The sequence below is a fragment of the Lingula anatina genome, chromosome 1 (genome assembly GCF_051362555.1).
Source record: "Lingula anatina isolate TDL-2025a chromosome 1, LinAna3.0, whole genome shotgun sequence".
NCBI classification, from domain to species: domain Eukaryota; kingdom Metazoa; phylum Brachiopoda; class Lingulata; order Lingulida; family Lingulidae; genus Lingula; species Lingula anatina.
This window is the reverse complement of record NC_141767.1, coordinates 49,083,512-49,104,114: the sequence shown is the minus strand read 5'-3', so window position 1 is coordinate 49,104,114 and position 20,603 is coordinate 49,083,512. Positions and strand designations below refer to the sequence as shown.

Below are 20,603 nucleotides of genomic sequence, written 5' to 3'. Positions count from 1 at the left end.
AAAAAAAAAAAAATATATCAGACAAATAAAAAATTAGCAAGAGTGTTATGTATCCAAAATATTGAAACTTTATTTTTCCAAGCTGCAACTACAAATTGGCATACAAGGTACAAGGAACCCATAATCCAGCTAATCCTTTTCATACCTATAAAACACAACTTTGCTAAAATTTTTGTTGTGCGTTTTTCATTTGTGTTCACCAGCACCAAAGCAAATTTTACATTTACCTATAGCACATATACATTTGAAAAGTGAGAGGGGTTTCAATGTACACATTTTTTCATTCCTTTATGCAGAGTTCACTCATACAACACTGTATCTGTTGGTTCTAATCCATAAAACATGACATATCAATCATGCTAACAACACTGTATCGATTTCATCAATCAAACATCTCTAACATTGTGGAAAACTGCTGGAGTCACTCCTTGTTGTAAACAACAGCAGCACATACATTATATATTGACCTTCATGATAAAATATGCACATTAACTACCAGTTTCATACTTTAAAGCTGCAACCTACAAACTAATTGACTTTCTTGTAATATATTCAAACACTGTTATGCTACTTGATCTACATCATTTTTTCTGATATGCCTTCAAAATCCCTTCTTATAAATGTCATACTATTAATAATAAATATAATAATCATCACATGAAATATGACTACAAAATACAGGAAAATACATAAATACTTCTAAATCAATAAAGAGTGACATAAAGCTGATATTTCTCCCTATCCCAGCCACAAACATTTAAATATTAAGCCAAAACAAAATGTACTGAGACAACAAAATGTTATATAGAGATGCTGGTATATGGAGTCTAAACAATCAAATTTCAAGGAATGTAAACAATTACGAACCATACAAAAATATTTGAAATTCTCTAAGAGAAATCACATCAACAGAATTGGTCCCAATGTATTATAATATGGTTATAAAACAAATCATCAATGTTCATGGTATCAAATTCTTTACAACTGCTGATTCTCTATCATTTTTCATTGATTGATCCGAAGCACATTCTATAAAATTATCAGCTTCATTCTGAGTATCTACCATGAAGTGCATCAATATTTATAAAAATGGGTTCCATGTCTAATGAGAGTAAATCAGCACCTGCAACATTTCATCTAAACTGAATAAATATCCTCACACCCCAGACATTATGGGCCTGTTTCACAAAAATATTTATACGATTTAAGTTAAGCCAACTTAAAACAGAAGCATAACAAGGGGCTGCTTATTTCACTTTTTCTGTCTTAAAACAATATCCTAGGACCAAAACTCCAACAGTCTTAGAATCTAAGATGTCTCCTTAAGAATCAACTGACTTCATGGTCTAGGACTGCTTTCGCTTAGACATTGCATAGCTGATCATGACAGTCTGAGATCACCAGGCTTAGCTACATCCACTTTGGTAAGGTCCTTTGTGAACCAGGGCCCTGGCTATCAACATATTGGCAGCAATTTTACAGAACTGGTAACATCTAACTTTATGGCCTTCTCCATCATTAACTAACTAGATATTCTTGAGATAGTCCTCGGGACTATAATAGTTTGATGATACTGCATAATGTCATGGTAAATCCTGACAGACTAGTGACTACTGTAGAATGTAAAGTAATACCTCAATGGCAGCATATTATATATTATATATAATGCACAAATATGAATTGCTTCTAATCTTTTGTGCACTAGCATGCAAAATACCTATCAAACAGTGCATAAAAACATTTCTATATTAAGTCTAGAGAAGAGCCACAGTAATCCAACAATACTTTCAATTTGGACTGTCTAGTGCAGTAAAAGTGGGACTCTATATGTATTTTTGGGTCAATATTGTGAACATCATTTTGTTAAGGAATGGTTACACTTTGTATTGTAAATCAAATAAAGAGGTTATTCAAATTCAGAGTGACAGTATAAAAATTGTTATAAAAATCAATATTCATATCCAAATGAGGTACAGTCGTAAACTTTAAAAATTCATTACATACATTTAATATGAAATGAGTTCTAAGAAAAACAGAAGTGTTACTTAAAGGGCCTCTGTGAATTTAATACTTTATCTGAAATCTCGAAATGAAAGATATAAAAGAGGTTAGTTCAGTGGTCTTCTGAATGTAAACCTTGGTCTCGTGCTCTATGCTGGTATCATAGAACTGACACATGTAAAATGAGGAGTGTCCAGGTTACTCTACCTTATCAGCTTTATCTTGGTGAGATATGTGTCGTTCTACTTAATGAAACCTCCACTCAACCTGACATGTTGTACATATCTACTGAATAGATTTGACTCACCTACAAGGTACATGTAGTCTGTAAGGCAGTTGTCTTTATCTTTAATTAATCAAAATATAATTGGCATCTGTGAATATTTGTATTCCTTAATGTCCCCATTGAACAACTAGTTCAGTACATCATCATTCCATCACTGGCATTCTGGTTCACGTGGGACTTACTTTTTCTGAACACTTTACACTGTGTTCCAGAAATTATGACAAATAAAATGTTTAAGAGATAGCACAGTGTTGCTGCTACAATCAGCCAGAATGAATATCCAACTTCTGTTCTGTCTTTTGAGCTCCAGCCAATACCTATTTCTTTAGCTTCTAATACATTGTTTTTTAGGTCTGTGAGGAAAAGCACAACAAACAGGATGACTGTAATGAAGGTAAACAGGCCTAGGAAAAAAGAAAGAAGATGTGATTTAAAAAAACAAAATCAATCTATTATTACTGATAATCACACTCACAAAAACTAAAAATGGAAAACTATACCAAACAATGCTTGGCCCCTCTTTTTTTAAAATCACACTGTGATAAAGATGAGAGTCCCAGTGCATGATTTATACTAATAATGGAGAGATGACAATGATGATACTCATAAGTGGGATGTTATATGAAGTTTCAAAGAAAGCCTTGGATGAACATTACATTTCTTGAAATGAGTTGATCTTTCTCACGTTGTAGAACTGGAAATCAATTATAGTTCATCTCATGTGACAATTACTGATGAACTGCTGTCATTAATATTCGAATGCTTTGTGATACACAATGCTTTACAGCACAAGTGATGCCCTCATACAACATTTTTAGCTTTTTTCTATAATCACTTTTAAAGAAATTCAGATCTACAGTTAATGCCATAAAAAGACACTATTTTCTAAGATAGTTTTGGAGGGCTTAAAACAAATTAAACCCATTAATTATATTTTCACTCCAAAATACTAAGTCACCATCTACAGCTTTCCATTAGCAATAAATCTGATATAAAATAGACATGATCTTAGAGACCTACATGAAAGGAAGACCGCTAATCCTGTAATGGTGTCTCCGCCTCTCACACGCCTCCCCACGCATTGTCCCTGCAGGGGCACAGTAATCAAATCTTGGCTCACTTCAACCGGTCGAGGGACAACCGTGGGGAGGCGTGTGAGAGGCGGAGAGACCATTACAGGATTAGCGGTCTTCCTTTAATGAAGGTTAGCCATATTTAGGTCTCGGGCCCTCGGCCTTTCTAGACCTTGGCTCTTCTCGATGTGAATGCTCTCTTAATGACTGACAGCATATAAGTTATCTAAAGAGGCATAAGACAAGCCCAAATATTGTGCCTTAAATTTTGTACTTCACTGTATAATGAAATGTACCTGGCGAACAAAAAATTACAGCTGTTAGAGTAATTTATCAAAAACATCTATATGAAATTATGTTCATAAACTCTTAAGGTATATAAAGAGCAATTCGTCAAAGCATAAAAAAACCTTTATTTCCTTTTATCAACAAGAAACCTCTCAGTATTGGGGAAAAAACATTTGCATCTGGGCGTAGCTACAGTTGGCTGTTACTGATAAACAGAAGCACCTTAAGCCCTTATGAAAACATACACTCAGACTATCAATGTCTTATAATATCTTACTATAGCCGTAAAAATTATCAGCCTTAAAATCGCCTCCAAAAATAATCAACATGAATGTTTAAGGCCAATATCTTTGTGCATTTCTTCCTTTGAATTTTTCTTTTTTTGCTAAGAAGCAGCATTTTTTACAGCAGAAGAAGTTTATTTAATCTTTTCAGGACAGTATCTTTGAACTAAGTGTAACTCACAAGCAAATGCATTCCACAAATAAAGGCCCATTGGTCCTGTGATGGTTTCTATAGGGGTTGTAGCCAGATTGATACAGCTAAAGATGATGGTGATGAGACCCCACACTATACCCAACCCAGCAAACACCAGGACGGATATCCACAAGTTGAAGCTCATCAATATCCCGTCATCTTGAATTTTTTGGAACACTGAAATTACAAAAGAATTATGAAACATATGTCACGGTATTTGTGTCACAAGTTAAATTCCAGACAATTCAGCATTCTGAACAACATTTAGATAACAACTATACTTTATCAGTTTTGTTATTTAGCAACACCGCCCTATATAAACAGCCACTGGTTAAATGTTTTCAGATTGTCCGACTTGGAATTTAACAGTGAAACAATCTCATTTAATTTTCAAACTGTTTATTCAACACTCATTTATCTTTCATTAGATGGAAACAAGTTAAGCTAATTTTAAAGTCTGTATCGAAAGTGCAATTTAGTTCTCTATGCTATGTGCATAATGTGCCCAATTAGAATTGTGAAAAATGAGAAAATATACTAAAATATTCAAAGCATTACTTAAAAAACTTTTTGCAAGCTTGCATGCAAAATAAAAATCAAAAGAGAATCAACATACTTATAGACATATTAATAAACAGAACAGTAATAATTTTTAAAAACTTTTCCAAAGGTTTATTTTCCAACTGCACTGTTCTTATGCCTGTTTCCTCATTTGTCAAGTTATTATCCTGTTCCACTCATCAATTCAACTTTTAATTCCTGTTATTTAAAACTCGTTTCAGAATTGAGAACAAGAAAAGATCAAAATTACAAAATGTACTCATGTTTAAATATTTATCAATGCCTCTAAAACATATCTGAAAACATGCTGATTTGGTAAGTCTTTGATTAACAAACCTGGCTATGGAATCTAAGATACCAGAAGTGACCTTTGATAAAGTCAACTTATAAAAACTATCCATTTCCTAAAATCATCACAGATAGCAATAAAAATGTTTTTCATACAATGATAATATTTAATCAAATGAAAAAAATTAGATAAAAGAACATATTTGATATTTAATCAAGTCAATGACCATGCCAGTGCACAAAGCTCGTAAAGCTAAATCAGTATAAAACATGCTCAAATTTGTGACTCCAACCCCCCCTCCAAAAAAAAAAAAAAAAAAAAAAAAAAAAAAAAAAACCATTTTTTAATGCCCATTCAAAAAAATGGTGTATAATTACTGAAGCTAACATTAAATTTTGATAAACTGACAAAAAGAACCTTGGTCTGTGGATTTGGTTAAATTTTTAATATAATCTTCCACTTCCTTCGTGCGCATGTCTGGGTTCTCATAGCCGCTCAATCCACACACTCCTTGGTCAGGTATGCAAACAACTACAAGAGGGTGAAACACAGAAAGAAAATAATAGAGAATAAACAGTACATAAGTATCAGATGAAACACAACAAAGAGGAAACATATCAAAGCAGAGAAAAATAGATGGTTTATGTATAATTTTTTATCATGGTGTTTTCATTGGAAGAGAATTAATTTTTTTCATTCTAAATAACACCAACAGCAACAAAATTGGATAAAAGTATCTGTATATATATGTCACCATAATTTTTCCCTGCTATGATTATCAAAAACATTTTACTCAAAGTATACAATGTTAGAAAGGCAGTGAAATATCAGTGATTTCTTAAAACAGGTGCTTTTGAACACAAAATTGAAGAAGATTTACTTTAAGCAAAAATGATAAAGGCCATTCCACAGTATTTTTAACGTACAAGAAAAAGAATGAAAAATATTGGAGGAAATATATTTACCATTTACCTTGTTAAGTTTTATAATTCTACATATAATATTTTTCTGGTTTAATATTTAAATTTTCATGTTTTCTATTCTTAACAGAAAACCCTCATGTTTTTTCAATATGTTCTATACCCACAAGCATAATGACCAAAATATGCTAGAAAACACAATGACTGCTATTTAATAAAATCCTGCTGTTGTAGTAGCCATTAACACATTCTGCTGAATTTTTCAAATAGTTGGGTCAAGTCATACCTAAAATTATGGTCATAAAAAAGTTTCCCATTTGTGAAGTCATCTTAGACCATAAGCTCTAAGAAATTGTTAGTAGCAAACAATAAACTCTGGTTTCCAATGAATTCAAAAAGCCACATCAAGATGTCATTTTACAGTAAATAGAACATGCAAAATTGTCGATAACTTCAAAGCTTCATCTCTTCTGATATATTCCATGACACTGAATGTTTTCATCTTCATGATGACATAGCTAACTGAATCTTTAATAGTCCTGTTTTGTAGGCAAATGTCAAATGTGTGATTAAAAGAAGATGTAATAATGAATATTGATGTAATAATGAACATAAACAAGGAGTCAAACTTCCCCCTGAAGGGCCTCTGTAATTATTATAATACTGTGGAATGACCCATATATCTGAGATTTATAGAACTTGAGAAAACTTACATTTAAAGCTAAAAGAACAAAAAGTAGCACATAGAATAAAACAGTGTATAAAAATAAAGAATAAAAATAAATAGCACGTCTAGAACAAATCTACAAATGTGCAGTTTAGTATAGTGCTCACAGAAATGAAAATACAATGTGCTGAAACAAAGTTGTTGATGATGAGCAAATGGCTTGGTATGAAACTCACCTGTCTGTTGCTCATTTGTATCTTATCTCACTCGTGACACACACAACCAAGACAAAAACACACATTCATACCAACTTGGGTATCTGTAGATCATCAAGATCACAAGATGTCATGTAGCACACTTTTTAGACTAACAAAACTGAGCTGACACATGCACACTTATGGCAAAAAATATTTCATAAAACATAACATATGTGCAAATCTGTCATCGATTGGGTAGACTACACAGTATGGCTGCAAAATTTTGGGTAGCTTGACAGAAGTCTCCATAAAGGTATCTTTTCCTCTAGCCATTATGTGGCTATTAAGGTCACAGGCAGGTGCCACATATTGACTGGGTGGGCTCCCATGATTGATGCGAGCTTGCCTTAGACCAATTTACATTCAATGAGAGTATATAGTGTCAAATCCCAATGGAATGGCCTTGGCTGCTAAGGGATGGTTTTAATTACCACCTGGACTGGGAAATTGACTTCACCTAATACTTATAAAGCAGCTTTCATGATAGTTGATATTTTGTGTTGCCTTGATGAAATAGCAAAACACCTTACAAGATATAAAGATATAATCTTTTCCTCAAGTGAGCTTCAACAAACATGTTTCTCTTTCTTTCTGTCTCTCATTCATCTAACTGGCACATAATAATAATAATAATAATAATGCAGGTGCCAGCAACTTGATCTTAGGTGGCATATCACTCCACGACAAGCAGTTAAAGATCAATACGAACAGCATGTCAAATATCTGAATATTGCTCAGTTAATGATAAATATGTTGTCTTAAACTATTACAATAACATAAGAGGTTTGTAAATCATAGACGAGACAACAACTGTGAATATGTACACTTTAAGTGACACTCATTATGAAAGCATTACTAGTACTTCTTTTAAGACTACTTATCATGCAGTATCATGCAGCCAGAGACTGATGTACATGTACTTTAATAAGTGGCATTTTCTTGTTCTAAAAAGTATTAAAACACATCTTTAGTGGTGACACAGCAAAATGCCACTAAAAATTACAATGATTGTGATGTAATGCTTACTCTATCTTTAATAACCATTTTGATACATCACAGAAACTATTCCTGTTACATCTGATGACACATTTTATCTCTCTGACATGTTTCTTATGCCTACATAAAATAGCATATTACTGAAAAGGAACACTCTTTGTCATTCATGCAAACTAGCAAATCCTATTTGCTTTTTTCCTTTTGACATTTCATGTTTCTATCTACTTACATAACCCACAAAGCACTCTTCATTTAACTTGGCAATATTGCCATCTAAGAAGAGACACTGGCCAACATGGCAGCTGACCGACACTGAACAAAACGGGCAAATTTGTTCAGTTTTATCAACAATATTGATTATGTTGTAATATATTTTGCTTTTGTATCATCCTATTTTGTCGGAATGAACGTTTTCCATGTTTGCTGATGACTGCATTTGTTTTTTTTTTTTCAGTGTATTGTGCTGTGTTGGACTGTGTTGCACTATTTTGGGACAACTGTTGATGTTCTTTGTGTGAAAACCTTTTGAAGTCAAAACCTAGTATTTCTCCCTTTATTCTAAAATTTCCAAATTTGCTATTTTATTAAAAAATAAGTACGTGTTCTAAACACTGATCACATATTAGTTAAACGATCAAATAAATACTGGGATATTTTTTACTTTGGCACATTGCATTATAACCGAGACTGCACAAATCAAACTTACCCCACACAGGTTTTGGGTTATAGTTCAGAACTTTCACTTGCTTCTGGCCTCTAAACAGGCCTAGATTAACCGAACCCTGGGAATCTTCAGTAAACAGTTCCTCGGTTTTATTGACTGCTCTAGTTGGTTTAGATTCCACCCAGTGTTCTGTCGCCAAACTGACAGACGTCAGGACAATTCCACAAAGTGCACCACAGAAAATTAACACCAAACAACACGTCTTCTTCGTCTCTCTCATGGTTCTTGGTAGTTTGTGAGTCGTGGAAAGTACTTCTTGTGCTATTCAACACATGCCTAGGGCGTGAGATACCCAATGGACTGACAAAACTATTGATTTTTGATACACCCTCAACAAACTGACACAACCTCTCAAGTTTTACTGATAACACTGCTGTATCGGTTGCGGGTTCGTTCATTTACCTTGTTTTTTACATATCAAAAGTTGAAATAATATCTATTCTATGAGTATGAATACACTTACTAAATGACCACTTATTAGGAATAATTTGGTTTTATAGCTTAGAAAAACAAAAAATATGAAAATAACACTCCACATTTATCGAAAATAGCTTCCATTTGGGATTTTTGACCCATATAGGTACGTGGTAAATTAAAGATGGCGGCAACCCCAAGTAAGAATAATTGAATAATCACGCAACAAGAGACAATTTTTTAGAATGTGCCAGTTATTTAGATATTAATGTGATTATTTGTGCTCATGTTTGTAAAAGACTTCATTTAATCAACAGCACGACTTCCTTTTGTGAGACGATTTTCTGCATCAACGTAGTATTTACTCCACTCCAGTACTGGCAGTTTCACTAGTACTAGTAGGCAGTAGTCTACATCTGATCTGTGCCTTGCCTGAAACAGTGTTCAGGTATCAGCTTGATCAGTAGATAAATCTAGACATTGTATATGGCTGTAATATCGATATATTAAAGCACGTTAGACTAAAATAATACAAAAGTAATGTTTTTTTTTTCTCCAGAATTTAAAGTAAAACATGGTGCACTAGATGTATGGTCCGTCAAAGAAAGGTTGGCATTAGCTAGCTCCGTATCAAGGAGTGGGGATCAGAATTGGGTATCTGTAAGCAGATCTAGCAAACCTTTCGCTGAGAAGCTCAGACCTCCAGACTGGTTTTCAACAAAGGTTGGTGACGGGCTTTTCCCAGGATTGGGTGCACAGGCCTTCCAAAATTACCACCTGTAATTTCCCACAAAATTTCACATAGTCCAAGTATGCTTAAGGTCATCATATTTTCTAAAAATCCATAAGCTGTCCAGCTGTCTTCGAAAATATAGGCTGTCCAGTGATGCTGGGGGCCGTCCAAATGATGGCTGGATGGTTCGCTGGGAAAACCCATGGTTTGTGGCATACTTAAAGAAAAAGTTTGCAAAATATCTTTTGTTATTTGGGGGGTAGGAATATAAAGACTAAGAGTGAGGGAATAGTGGAAAATAGTCCATGATGCTATTTTTCCAAAAGAAACAGTTTCACTAGTACTAGTAGTAGTAGGCATCATGGACTATTTTCCACTACTCCCTGACTGTTAGTCCATATATTTTCAAAATCTTGTTTTCCTGCACCAAGTGGAAATTTGAGTACATTTCTTGCAATTTAAATACTCATGGAAATGCACGCCTTGAGCAGGGGCAGTAATTTCCTCACTCTTGAAAGATATCCCTTTGAGACATGAACAGTATATTTGAGAATAAAAAGAGAGAAATTTACTGTAACAAAAACTCTAAGAATTGTATCTTTAAGGGATTGAATATTAATAATGTATAGATTTTTAAAGGTACCTCCCTTTTCCTTTTTTTTCAAAAAGAAGCAAAATTATTGTTTTCTTAATTTATTATTATTTGATCAATATGCTTTACATCTTTTAAAAAATAACCTGGTGGCTGATTTTTGTTTTGGGTATAATCAATATTTTTTATTTCAGAATTGTGCACTCCAGTATGCAGATCTCTTGGAAAATGCTGAAACACCAAAGTAAGTAAAAGCAAATTATTTACTTAATTCAGATGTGTGCTAGGTTAGTTGCACAAATAGTTAAATAGCTGTTTAGAGTACTATATTTATAGACATTTTGTGAAAACAAGTTGGACAAGAAATGTATGTGTAATGCTAACATTTGATTTATGATACTTTTGTAGAAGGAAAAGGGGAGAAAGGGGAGAGATTGAAACTCCTACAGTTCAGATTGTAAGGAAATTGACAATAGAAAGAATAGAGGAGTTAAAAAGATTAATTGAAGAGGACCAAAAGAAATACAGGTAGAGTGAAAAAAAAGCAAAAATATTTCCATATAATTCTTCTGCAGTTTCATTTTCAAAATATATTTTTGTAAGTGTTTATTTGTGATTGCGAGAATAGATTTAGAAAATGGGAAACTATTACTGGTTAATAATAATAATGTCATATATATATATATATATATATATATATATATATATATATATATATATATATATATGTGTCAAAGGCCCGCATCAAATCTAGTCCTATGCATAAAAAGCCCAGACCCCATGTTTATTACGCCCTGGCTGGGCCCATTCTTTATGGTGTCTTTGCATTGTTAACAGCATAATGGGCAAGTTAAATGACCAAGTTAATTATATTTATATTTCTTTTTAAATTTTAAGGGCTATGAAGCAAGAGTATGAACTAGTGCAAAGTGGCCAGTGTGATGACAAACTCCGTGAGATCTGGGAAAGAATACAGAAGTAAGTGGCACATGTATTTTGTATCCAGTGCTCAAAAAGTATCAGCAGTTTTTTGATATGATAAAGAACAGCATATGGGAGACTGGCTCTCCATAACTTTTCTCCTCAGGACCTGAATTAATTTTAGTTATCTCGATTTTCTTTGACACTAGCTGAAAGTAAGAAAATTGCAAAATAATAATCTTTGGGTAACTTGAGCAAATTTTCCAGCCCCAAAGTAACCATGTTCTTTGTAGTCTTCTGTAACTGAATTGGAGGGTTTAATGGATAAAGTAAGAACTTAATACAAGGGTTTTCCCAGGGAACTGTCCAGTCATCATTTGGACAGCTGAAAGCATCACCAGGCAGCCTATATTTTCAAAGAAAGATGGGCGGCTCATGGATTTTTTGGAAAAATGAGGGCTTTAGGCATACTTGGACTCCCTGAAATTTTGTAGTAAGTTGCATAGTTTTATGAATCTATAAACGAAAACAGGTGATATGGATTGATTATATTGTTATTACTTGTAGAGAGAAAGAGGCAAAGGCAGAAGCAGAGAGGGTTGCAGTGCAGAAAGCTGAAGAAGAGGCAGCTTCAAGGGCTGAGGCCTTGGGTTAGCACTGGTTATTACTTGTGAAAATAGAATTTTTTATTCAGATAATTTAAAACAATATTTTTAAGGCCTTATAAGTGGTACTGTCATCTGGCTTAGTAATCCATACATAGTATCTTATGCATTTACTTTTTATAAATTGTTACTTCTGTGCCTATAAAAACTTACTTGACATTTTACAGCCCTCGCTAAAATGATGAGAAAAATTCCCAAAGGTGGCCGAGCCTCAACCAGCAGTATCAGTTTGGAGGTGGATGACAGCACTCAGGACTCTGTGTCCTCAGAGATAGAGATAGGGGTCAGTATTCAGCGTATGGAACTAGCCCAATATATAAACAGTTACTAAAAGTACCACAATATAATAAGAATAATTGAAACCAAAATGCTGAGCTGCATGTATATTCGTGCCATGCTGAGTTTCTTACAATTTAATGACAATAGTTAAGTCACAGACGGAGGAGTTGTTGGCTTTCATATTTTGATTTATAAATTGATATAATAATGCACATGTTGTATTATGTGAATGTCTGAAACTGGAAAATGTTGCACATATTTAGAAAAATTTAATCATGTTTGCTTCAGATTGAAGATAGTGCAAGTACTCCAACTGAAGGCATAATTAGTTCATCCACTCCCACACCTGCAGCAACATCTCAGATCCTGTCCACACTTCTTACTAAAGGACCTGCTGAACTACAGCAGTTCAAGGAGGTATGTTGTCATCTTTACATTTCAATATATGTAAGCATTTCTGTGCGCTTGTATTATTATACTGAGAAACAAGTGAAGGTTTAGTTATTTTGTTCTTTTGGAACTGTAGCTAGAAACAAAAGAAGGCCAATTGATTAAAACTTTGTGTTGAAATTGTAGCAAACAGAACAACAAAACAAACAAGCACAAGAGGCAATCAAACAGCAAGCACAGCAACAACTGCAGCAGCAACAACAGCAGCTGGCTGCTCCACCTCCAGTTGAAGGCAGACCCCAAGTGAACATTGCTGCAGCTAGTGCCACTGCCACACGGTCCAATAGCAGCACCGATATTCCAAGTTCACCATCAGCTGGAGCACCCACTCTGTCAAAGTTGCTGGGCACTCCCTTTCAAAAGACTGCTCAGCAGCAGCAACAACAACAGCAACAGTTACAACAGCAGCAGCAGAAACAAACAGAAGAGTCTCAAGTGCAAGTTAAGAGAGAAGATTCAACTGAGTCCTCTGAATGCAAGGCTGATGTTGTAAAAGGTATTGGTTTGATGTCTTACGTATTGTATCAATGGTCTTAAAAATGGGAGCAAGATTGTTTCACAAATTAGATTGCTGCAGCCATAGTAGATTTTTAAAAATATGTTTGTTAGTTTTGATGTTATATCATACTCATGAAGCACATTTTTGTGGGCTGTTAAGTATGGAAAATTTTTAAGCTGAAACTTGTTTGGAGTAATTTGCCTAATTAATGCTTCTGAATGAAACATTTATTTACGTCTCATTTGCAGAAGATGAAGTGCCATTGGCTGTTGTTAAAAAGGAAAAGGAAGAATCAGTTGAAAAGCAGGTATGTTTTCCATAAAGGTGTTTGACACTAATTTTCTGTTTTCATCATGCTGCAGCCTGTTATGACATGGTGTACAAAATTTCCCATTCTAAGAACATGATTAATACTCTTTGCTTACTTACACCTTCAGGAGACGCCTGTGGACCTGCCAGAGCCCCTCCCAGCCCCAGCACTAGATGAACAATATGTGGAGCCACCTTCTCCTGCCAGTAGTGTGTCTTCCAGGGTCAGTGAGGGAGGAAGGTCGGCTAAGAAGACCAGAGGTAACAGTTGTCATGTTGGGCATAGGGTTGAAGTTAAATCATGGCCTGGTTTGTTTTCTGTTGAAGAATGCATTAAAAGAGGATTTGTATATTAAAGAAAAAACATTCACTGTTATAGACTGGTCTGGTTCCTGCACCACATGACAGGACCATGAGATAAAAAATGTCACAATGATCAGGTGGTGGTTTGATTCCATAATGCAATACTGTAGCTCAAAGGCAGAGTCTTCGGCCAACAACCATGAGATGCATTTCCATCTACAATTTAATACAGCCAAGAAACAGGGTTGAATTACTACACTTAAAAGTGCATCCTTCATTGACATTTATGTAATAGTCAGGCGGTTAAGTCCAAATTATATCCAGAATTGTGCAAAAGTTGATAAAAGCATGAAACTTTCCACGATGAATGACCCTTAGGTGTTTGTCAATTTTGGATCGGGGGGCAACTCCAAAATTCACAAGTACCCGGATGAGTCGCTTTCTTAAATATGCTGACTCAGCATTTTATGTACATTCAGATTTCATCAAAACGAGCACTAACAATACTAATTATGATATCATAAATAGATTTTAAAAACGTACGCTCACTGTGCACATCTATGAGAGCAATGATGACGTCACGATGACGTCACTGGGTGATATTGCACAATTTAGGATGACAAATATCCACTTTCTACTACAGGAACAATAGTCGAACTCTGTAATGTTTCTTTTCCGTAATTTTTTATTACAGAAGTGCATCCTTTAGGGTTAGAAAGGTATAATTAGCTTGATTGCTACTTCCGAGACATTGAGCATTTTCAATATGGCCGTCAATTTTTGAGGAAAAACAGAAAAACAACCAGAAGTCGACGGATATACTTTATTTGTGGCTGTTGTGAATGTGTTTCATGTCGGAAGAACACAGTAGGGCACAAGACTACATCTAGCACGTTGTTGTTACTGATAGAAAAACAAAATGGCCGCCAAGAGGCAAAGGGTAAAGTAAATCAGCAAAATCAGCATATTTCTAGTATCATCAGTCTAATTAACGGCATCTTCTTCTTTGATTTTTCCGTTCATCGTGATTTTTCGTTAGCTTTTTTCCTACACAACCATTATCTGCTTGTTTAATATTCAACTTATGTGTGGTGAGGGCGTAAGCCCTCCAAGTAGCAGGTTACCAATCTAATTGGTCCCATAGTTGAACAACACTAAGTTGTTTCCTGTAATTGTTTGAAAAAGAAATGCCCCTTTCTTGGTCAGAAAAGTCAACTTAGCTTGGCTTTACTAACTTCTGGGACATTGGCACTTTTCGTAACCCAAAATGGCTGCCAATTTTTACGCAAAATTACATAAGTATTCATAGCAATTTACATCAAACTATATACAGTGCGTGAAGATTCTTCATTTTAAAGTCTATTTGCATGTTTATACAAATACAGAGGTGGTGTTTATTAGGGGTTCTTTCACATAATCTGCAAGTCATTTTAATAGAAATAGCAAAATAGCCACCAAAACGGCACGGAAAAGGCAGGTAAAAAGATGGTAAATTATGTTTTTCAGCTGAAAAAGATTTTAAACGAATGAAATCTGCATAAACATTGTATGTCAGTAAAATAATACGCCTGTGGTCAATGCAGGCAACATTATAAAACAGATTGGTTAACTAGATGTTACAAAGAGGAAAGGAAATATGTTCGTCAAATTTCTTCTTCCCTTAACCAGCCAGTCATTTCTGATATGTCAGAAGCAACCCCTTAATGTTTGAAAAATAAGGCTACTGACCAATGCTAGGCATTTCCAACTTTTATTAGATTTTTAAGCAAGCTTGCCGTTTAATTATGAAAGCTGAAACATACCAGACCTTCAAGCAGCACCTGACAGCGCTGACAGAGGAGAAGGTAATTTTCATATTCGTTCAAGTACGGATTTCGTTTGCGGAAGATCGTCGGCGGTAGGTGATTCGCCATCGGAGCAAGATGCGAAGCCAATTTACAAATCTTCAGAGGGAGATCATTTGCAATCCAAGCGAGACGAGAAGGCAATTTTCATATTGGTTCAAGGGATTTTGTTCGCGGAAGATTGGCAGCGGTCGGACCCAGACGCCAATGCAATTTTCATACCTTTAGCAGGAGGTTGTTTTCGATCCAAGGGAGACGAGAAAGCAATTTTCATATCCGTGCAAAGGACTTCGTCAGCGGCAGATCGTCAGCGGGCGATGGCTTCGTTTCCTTCTACCTTTGGTGGGTTAAGGGGGCATAACAATAGCAAAGGTGTTTAAAACTATTGTAATTCACAAATTTGAAGTTGTGCTTTTTTATTCTGACCACATGGGTGCTAAAAATCCTAGGAATATGTCCCGACATCGTGTCTATCTCCAAGAAAAGCCACACGGAAGGCGTGCTGCAATTGCACTGAGACTGAACGGACTCGGTATGATCACTTTCACCCGACAAAGCGAATTTTCCCTTTAGCCTGGGTCCCAATCCAACATACGGGCTTCTACGTCTAGTCTACGGCCAAAATATTGATGTCAAGTTTTAAAAATGCCTAAAAAGACAGCAAAGAACAAGAGGGGAGAGGGGGTATCGGGGACAAGCAAAGTATGATTGGGCTTACCATCTTTGAACACTGCTGCGGATATAATGACCTTCTCAAACATGCACCTGTTTATATACCTCCCCAAAAACATCTCAACACCTAAGATTCCCGTGCAAAGGATATTAGCGACAAGACACGGCACAAACCTGTACTGTAGAGGTAATTGCCGTTGCCCGTAGCCACTTACGATGTCATAAAAATCCCACGGAAAACGTGTACGAGTTCATTGTACGGCGTCCGTAGCAAATGTCATTTAGACTTTAGCGATCCAAACGAGATGAAGAGGCAATTTTCATATCGTCAGCGGAATATCGGTAGCGATCCGAGCGAGACGAGAAGGTAATTTTCATATTTGTTTAAGGGACTTCGTCAGCAGAAGATCGTCAGCGGGAGATAGTTATTGATCCGAGCAAAAAGAGAAGGCAATTTGAATATTTGTTCAAGGGCCTCATTAGTGGAAGATCGTCAGCGGGAGACCCGGTGGGAAGGATGCGTTCATTCGCAACTGAGTGGAATATGCTAATGTCTATAGCCCTGTAAGAGCAAAATTTATTCACATGGTTGAGATGGTAACAACTGACTACTGAATGTTTATTTTGCATTAAAACGTGCTCTAGCAGTTCAGACTCCCACCAAAACGAAATTGCCAAAATAAGTCTGTAATTGATTTTTAAAATATTTTTATACTATTTTTAATTTTTTTTTATTTATACCCCCCCCTCCTTTGAAAATTATTCTTTCTTTTTTTTTCATTTCATTCCTTTTATTTTTGAGTGTCAAACAAGCTGATAATGGTAGGTAAGGATCATGGCTAATTAAAAATCCAAATGAACAGAAAAATCGAAGGCATAAAAAGTTTTAATTAGACTAATTATACAAGTTATAGACTGATTATACTGCTTTACTTCATCCTCTGCTGTATGCGTTGGCGGCCATTTTGATTTTTCAATAACAGAAACATGCTAGTATGCAGTCATTTATCCTACTGTATTCTCATTACGGGAAATGTATTCACAATAGCCACAAATAAATTATATCTGTCAACTCTTGGTTGTTTTTCTATTTTCTCTAAAAATTGACGGCCATATTGAAAATGCTCAAAGTCTCGGAAGTAGAAACCAAGCCAACTCAACCTTTCTAGCCCTCAAGGATGCATTTCTGTAATGAATGTTTACAGGAAAGATCATTGCAGGGTTCGACTATTTGGCATATACGAGTGAGTGGATATTTGTCATTTTCTATTGTGCAATATTACCCAGTGACGTCATCATGACGTCAAATTTGCTGTAATAGATGTTTACAGTTAGTGTACGTTTCTCAAATTTATTCATGTTATCATAATTAACGCCGGTAGTGCTCGTTTACGTGAATTCTGGATGTACATAAAATGCTGAGTCAGCATATTTTAAGAAAGCTGCTCATCCGGGTACTTGTGAATTTTGGAGTTGCCCCCCGATCCAAAATTGACAAACACCCAATGGTCATTCATCGTGGAAAGTTTCATGCTTTTATCAACTTTTGCACAATTTTTTGGCTTAGCCGCCTAACTATAAGAGCAAGCTTCAATGATAAGATGTGACTTTGATGTTTTAAACATTTTTTGATGTCTTTTTGGTATGATAGGTCGGGGGTCATCAAGACCAGGTAGCAGAAGAAGTACACGCGTTACCAGAAGATCAGCTGTAAGTCTTTTAGAATATATATGTCTTTAATATTATATTTTAATATTAGATAATTTTAGTCACTTTAAAACACTAACAGATGGAAACCTTAATTTCCTTACCCATGGTACATCATAGTTTGCCATAAAACACATGCATGCAATGTAACAAAGCACATGCTTTCTATTCCTGCAGCAAGATGACAGTAAAGAAGAAGCCAGTATCAGGTTAAGTGAAGCAGAGTCTTCAGATGGGGAGACCATACAAGGCAGTGATGATGCCTCTGTGGCACCCAGTAGGCAAGCTATGTCAGTGTCTGAATCCTTCCCCAACAGTCCATTGTCTCAATGGTAGGTTAATCCCTGTTTGGTTATAACTTAATGCTGCAAGATGCGCCCAAAAAACCTTTAAGTATCATATGTTGTTGTCAGTATGACTTTGTATTTATTAATGTATTATCATTGGTAGTTTTCTTGGTTGGATTAACTGTGTATGCAGTAATACTATTAAGAATTCTACTTTGCCTTTGCAGTAGTGATACAGAAGATGAACGCACATATAAAGCCTGGAAAAAAGCTATAATGCTGGTGTGGCGGCATGCAGCTCAACATAAGTGAGTGAGAAAAACTGAAAGCAAATATAATTTTTTTCTAATGGATCATTTCTTATGCCAGTATTGAAAAAATTTCAAATATTTTAAAATATCATTTCAACTTCTTTAGAAAAAAAAAAAGAATTCAAAATATCAATAAACATGAAACACTTCTTTATTGACAACTTAATTTATCTTTTCAAATTTTGTTATCAATTTGTGTTGAAAAACTAAAAGCAAAGAGAAAATTATTCCTGTAGAAATATGCCTTGTTGCCTCAGTGTACAATCTTTATCTTTCTTAGCTTAACAATTAAAAGATAACTTTATGATTCCATTGTTGTCTTGCAGATATGCCAACGTGTTTGCTCATCCGGTAACAGATGACATTGCTCCTGGGTACACCAGTATTGTGTTTAGGTAAGTGGTCATGATCTCGAATAGTCCCCATAATGCCATGAACTATTGAGAGTTAAGACTAATATTTATTTTCTCTTTTAATATATTTGAGATTTAACACTTCAGAATAGCTTTTCCAAAACGGCTGTATGTTCTACCTTCACACTCTTATATCATAAATTATTCCCTGGGTAAATTTATGTTGAAACGTTTATCTGCAGGCCTTTAGATCTGTCAACAGTGAAGAAAAATGTGGAGAGTGGAATAATCCGGACAACCACGGAGTTCCAGCGAGACATGATGCTCATGTTTACCAATGCTATCATGTATAACAACTCTGACCATGATGTTTATCAGATGGCTATGGAAATGTATGATGATGTCATGCAGCATATTGAGGTAGGGGAGAATATTAACATGTAGGACCATTTTACACTTTGACAGGTTTTACCCCTCTGTACTTTTTTTCATTTTTTGCTATGAAAATAAAGAGCCAAATGTACCTTGCCTTAACTTTATGGAACCACAATAGCAGGTCCAAGGAAGATAATAGAAAGGGGGAAAATTATGTTGGCTTGTCTTAAGAGGAATGGATAATAATACTTACTGAGATGGTTATACTCCTAGAATATCTCAGGTCTGGAACTGTGGGCAAGTTTCATTAGTGTTACAAAAAATTACCATTGGATTTTCTTGACACATTTTCAGCAACATTTTAGTAAGTGCTCATGCTTCTTTATGTAATTAAGTATAATATATGAAGTACTTCCAAAGGAGTGAGAGCAGTTGTAATTTTCCATTGCAGAAATATTTTAAAACATTCAGTTTCCCATAAGAAGAAGAAACTTGAAACATTTCTTCATTTGAAAAAATTATTTTACTTGCATATTATTATTAATGCTTAACTATTCATCCAATTGACAAATATATTAATTTGCCTACAGCAATTTGTCAGCACACAGCTGATGGTCCAGTCATCAGAAACCAAGATGCTGCGAGGAAATAGAAGATCTGATACAGCAGCCAGTGATAAGGTAAATGCTTGGAATTCAACCTATTTCCAATACAGCTATGTTAGGCAGTAAGCATATACCTAACTGGATTCGGTTCTTGGATTTGTTCCTGTCCAGTTTCTTCTTTGTGCTACCACAGACTTCATTTAGAATATCTGTGACCTTGTCATATCTACACTTTCCATTAATTTGTGAGATGGTCTTTCAAGTGAACTTAAAAACTTAATTAACTTTAACAAGCCATTCACCATTTTTCAGTCTCATGACAAAAGAATTTTTACATGTTTTTAGGAAGAAGAACAGAAGCGTGGATCTCGCAGACAATCAGCTGAGCAGGAAGGAGGCAAAACAAAACGAAGGAAGACCAGGGCAGACGACTGAAAATCATTTTAGAAACTTCATTAAGTTTAACATTAGGTGTAGCAAAATTGTGTCATGTTGTCCAGTCCCAACATGGCATTGTATTTGCAGAGTGGGTCTCCGCTTGAAAACAATCATGCCTAGCTGAATAATTACACAAGAAATGCACTTAAATGTAGTACTCAGCTGCAGCGCATTTTGAACTTGGGAGGCAATTTGGGAGCTCTCAAATCATTCCACGAGTTTACTTTCATAGTAAGGTACAATTCACAATTTTCATCTGTTCATTGCACTAATGATACTTGAAATAAATGTTTTATAAAGAAAAACC

At 35.2% G+C, this 20,603-nt stretch overlaps 2 protein-coding genes across 4 annotated transcripts; one reads left to right on the top strand and one right to left on the bottom strand.

Moving 5' to 3' along the window:
* Positions 1-45: 45 nt before the first annotated feature.
* On the bottom strand, positions 46-8,956 carry LOC106150439 (clarin-3). Of its 3 annotated transcripts, none has more exons than XM_013523250.3 (4): positions 8,522-8,956; positions 5,384-5,506; positions 4,114-4,302; positions 46-2,691 (listed from the first exon to the last, which is right to left on the bottom strand). In XM_013523250.3, the coding sequence occupies exons 1-4, from the start codon at positions 8,757-8,759 to the stop codon at positions 2,420-2,422; spliced, it is 822 nt and encodes a 273-aa protein (XP_013378704.2). In that variant the 5' UTR covers positions 8,760-8,956; the 3' UTR covers positions 46-2,419. The 3 variants fall into 3 exon arrangements, with proteins under 3 accessions (XP_013378704.2, XP_013378705.2, XP_013378707.2); XM_013523251.3 differs by having other exon boundaries at positions 5,393-5,506; positions 8,522-8,955; XM_013523253.3 differs by lacking the exon at positions 5,384-5,506.
* Positions 8,957-9,103: 147 nt separating this feature from the next.
* LOC106150438 (bromodomain-containing protein 8) lies at positions 9,104-20,601 on the top strand. The gene is made up of 18 exons (XM_013523249.2): positions 9,104-9,153; positions 9,513-9,676; positions 10,473-10,522; positions 10,687-10,806; positions 11,176-11,256; positions 11,767-11,849; positions 12,032-12,147; positions 12,432-12,560; positions 12,720-13,089; positions 13,341-13,399; positions 13,530-13,662; positions 17,872-17,930; positions 18,105-18,259; positions 18,442-18,522; positions 18,852-18,920; positions 19,121-19,298; positions 19,844-19,933; positions 20,204-20,601. Exons 1-18 carry the CDS (start codon positions 9,138-9,140, stop codon positions 20,291-20,293), a joined length of 2,043 nt encoding a protein of 680 aa, XP_013378703.1. The 5' UTR covers positions 9,104-9,137; the 3' UTR covers positions 20,294-20,601.
* The last annotated feature ends 2 nt before the right edge of the window (positions 20,602-20,603 follow it).

Excerpts from the sequence above, each read along its gene's own strand:
- LOC106150439 (XM_013523250.3), bottom strand. The coding sequence starts at position 8,759 with ATGAGAGAGACGAAGAAGACGTGTTGTTTGGTGTTAATTTTCTGTGGT. Across the intron at positions 4,303-5,383 it reads CACAGACCAAGGTTCTTTTT|TGTTCCAAAAAATTCAAGAT; the intron begins GTCAGTTTATCA and ends TTGTAATTTCAG. Across the intron at positions 2,692-4,113 it reads TTTGTGGAATGCATTTGCTT|GCCTGTTTACCTTCATTACA; the intron begins GTGAGTTACACT and ends CTTTTTTCCTAG.
- LOC106150438 (XM_013523249.2), top strand. Across the intron at positions 10,807-11,175 it reads GAGGACCAAAAGAAATACAG|GGCTATGAAGCAAGAGTATG; the intron begins GTAGAGTGAAAA and ends TTAAATTTTAAG. Across the intron at positions 13,663-17,871 it reads GTCGGCTAAGAAGACCAGAG|GTCGGGGGTCATCAAGACCA; the intron begins GTAACAGTTGTC and ends TTGGTATGATAG.